The 2,274-nt window shown below is 49.7% G+C and overlaps 1 protein-coding gene across 1 annotated transcript; it reads right to left on the bottom strand.

Moving 5' to 3' along the window:
• Positions 1-725: 725 nt before the first annotated feature.
• Positions 726-1,829, bottom strand: UCRPA7_5970 (putative indoleamine -dioxygenase protein; the record flags this gene model as incomplete). Its single annotated transcript, XM_007918513.1, has 1 exon — positions 726-1,829. One exon carries the CDS (start codon positions 1,827-1,829, stop codon positions 726-728), a length of 1,104 nt encoding a protein of 367 aa, XP_007916704.1.
• Between the last annotated feature and the right edge of the window lie 445 nt (positions 1,830-2,274).

Raw genomic sequence — 2,274 nt, 5'->3', positions numbered from 1 at the left:
ACTTGATATAGCGAGTATTTAGCTACTAGGGCACTTGTGTATTTATTTGATTGCCCACCCCATCCTAGAGTCAAGAGCTCGGAAGCATCGCTTGACCCAACTCACGACATCTTCAGGGATTTAGATTCAAATAATTCGATATTTTTCCACGTACGACCATAGATGGTAGAATACAGACGATCCCGTCCGCTCTCGTGTTACTTAACCTACTAATCGCCAGACCAGTAGTTGGGTCGGTGACGACCAGCGAATCCCTGGTGTTGTACGTTGAAATGATATTTTCTTTTTTTAGGGCATTTTTCTTTTTTGGTTCTTTCTGGCGCGGATTCCTGGTTTCGCCAATCTCCCGGTCTGCGATCTGGCGAAGTTGTTACATGAATAAAAACTATCCCGAATTAACTTATTGATAATATCCCTGCAAGGCGCCAGGTCCGTATGCTAATGCATGTTAACTAGGACCATGGAGATCGATTTTGTATGTTGCTAGACGGGCGTGGGAATGTGTTGAGTTACAAAGACGAAGAGTTGAGGGGTACTACGACGCAAAGAGATAAGCAAACGAACGGATCATGATGTTTATTAGTTCACATTAGAGAGCGTTGTGTCAGTGTCTATGCAGAATGAAAGTCTCGTAGGAGTAGATACGGAAGTCTAGATGCATCTTTGATTTGTGTTTATGCCATCTCGATGATTCTATCGTCTCTCGTCTAAATCTTTATTCGGCATCAATAATTGCAGATAGCGCCAACATCATCATCCATGGTCCACGTATCCGCAAGGCCAGCAACCTCGACTTCAACTGTCGGGGGTGCAGGCTCCTCCGGCTTCCCAAGGAAGAAATCATTCTTGCCTTCATTGCGGATCCGCCGGCTCATGAACCGGCGAGTCCACTCTTCAACGGCGGGTTCACCTGTCTCATCTCGGGCTTGTTTCAAGAAAGAAATCAAGGCAGTACCACCTGTACCGGTGAGTTTCTTCGGATCTCCCTCAAAGGCAATACCACGAGGCTGATTTTGAACCTGCCGCGCAGCAGTGGCAAGATTGACTCTCCGAGTTGCTACCGGGCTTCTAGAGCGACTGCGAGCACGAACCTCGCGGGACGGTGTGACGATATAGCGCGTAACGATCGCGATGTGCTTGTCACGGAGTGCACTCAGCATGGTAAGACACGCATCGTAAGCCAAAGAAAGCTGTGTGTTCTCGGGATGAGATTCGACAAAGTCACGGATGTTGGCGACAGCCGAAACATCGTTAAGAAAGCGTGCATGCGGACCGGGCATGTAGCGGCGCATCTCCATGATGAAGTTGTGCCTCGGGGGAGGGGCACGACCCTCCCGATCAGATTCATGGGGATCACCCCCTTTTTCGCCTGTTGGACGGTGCTCTATGCCGAGGACAACGTCGAAGAACTGAATGATGGAGCTCTGTGCGTTGCTGCCGCCGCTGTACTGGCGGTATTCCTTTTTGCCAGAGCCATCATCGTAGATAACTCCACGAGGGAGCCCAGCATCGGCCATATTCTTGCTGCCAGCAAGGAACGGTCGAATCCGATGATAAAACACATGAGGGTCGCAGTTCTCATGCATTCGATGCAGGAGGTTGCCGAGATCATCCAAGCGCTCAGCGAAAATCCTCAAACAGCGAGTGACAGATCCCGAGTCATTTGCGCGTGCTGCCGCGATAGCAGTCAACATCAATGGAATGATTGGGGCACCGCGCGCTTCGATAGCGACAGAGACGAGGTAAAACCAAGACTCATCGAGTGCACCTGTGAAAGTGTGCAGAGTAGCAAGATTTTCGAGGTTGTCGATGGTCTCATCCATAAACATTGGTTTGAAGTTCCAAAGACAGAGTGATGCATAGGTGGCGACCGGTGGCACCTCAAGACGCTCTGAAACCTTCAACAATGGCACGGAGATTGAAGGGGGTAGGCGTTCACTGGGACTGTCACCACCCCAGATATAGCCATGGGCCATGAATGTCAGCAAGCTGTAAGCTCTTCGCCATTCTGCGTCATGTTCCAGACCGATGGTGGAGAACACGGGAAGTCGATCAATGACTCCTCTCAAACGCTTGCTGAGGATCAAAGCCTGCAAGTTAGCCGCGATAGCCTCCCATTTGTTGTAATATGGGTCAGGAAGTCTTGTCAATGGCAGAACATCCGGGAGAAATCCGTGAGTTGGAGAGATTCCATAATCGGATAAAACCGGGATGGGTGGAAACATGACTTTAAAGAGAGCTGAACCTCTCAAGATGTTCGTTGAGTGACTGGGT

The sequence above is a fragment of the Phaeoacremonium minimum genome (assembly GCF_000392275.1).
Source record: "Phaeoacremonium minimum UCRPA7 unplaced genomic scaffold PA7_03_scaffold_447, whole genome shotgun sequence".
Taxonomy (NCBI): domain Eukaryota; kingdom Fungi; phylum Ascomycota; class Sordariomycetes; order Togniniales; family Togniniaceae; genus Phaeoacremonium; species Phaeoacremonium minimum.
Note: the sequence above shows the minus strand (reverse complement) of the source record. Positions and strands in the feature narration are given on the sequence as shown.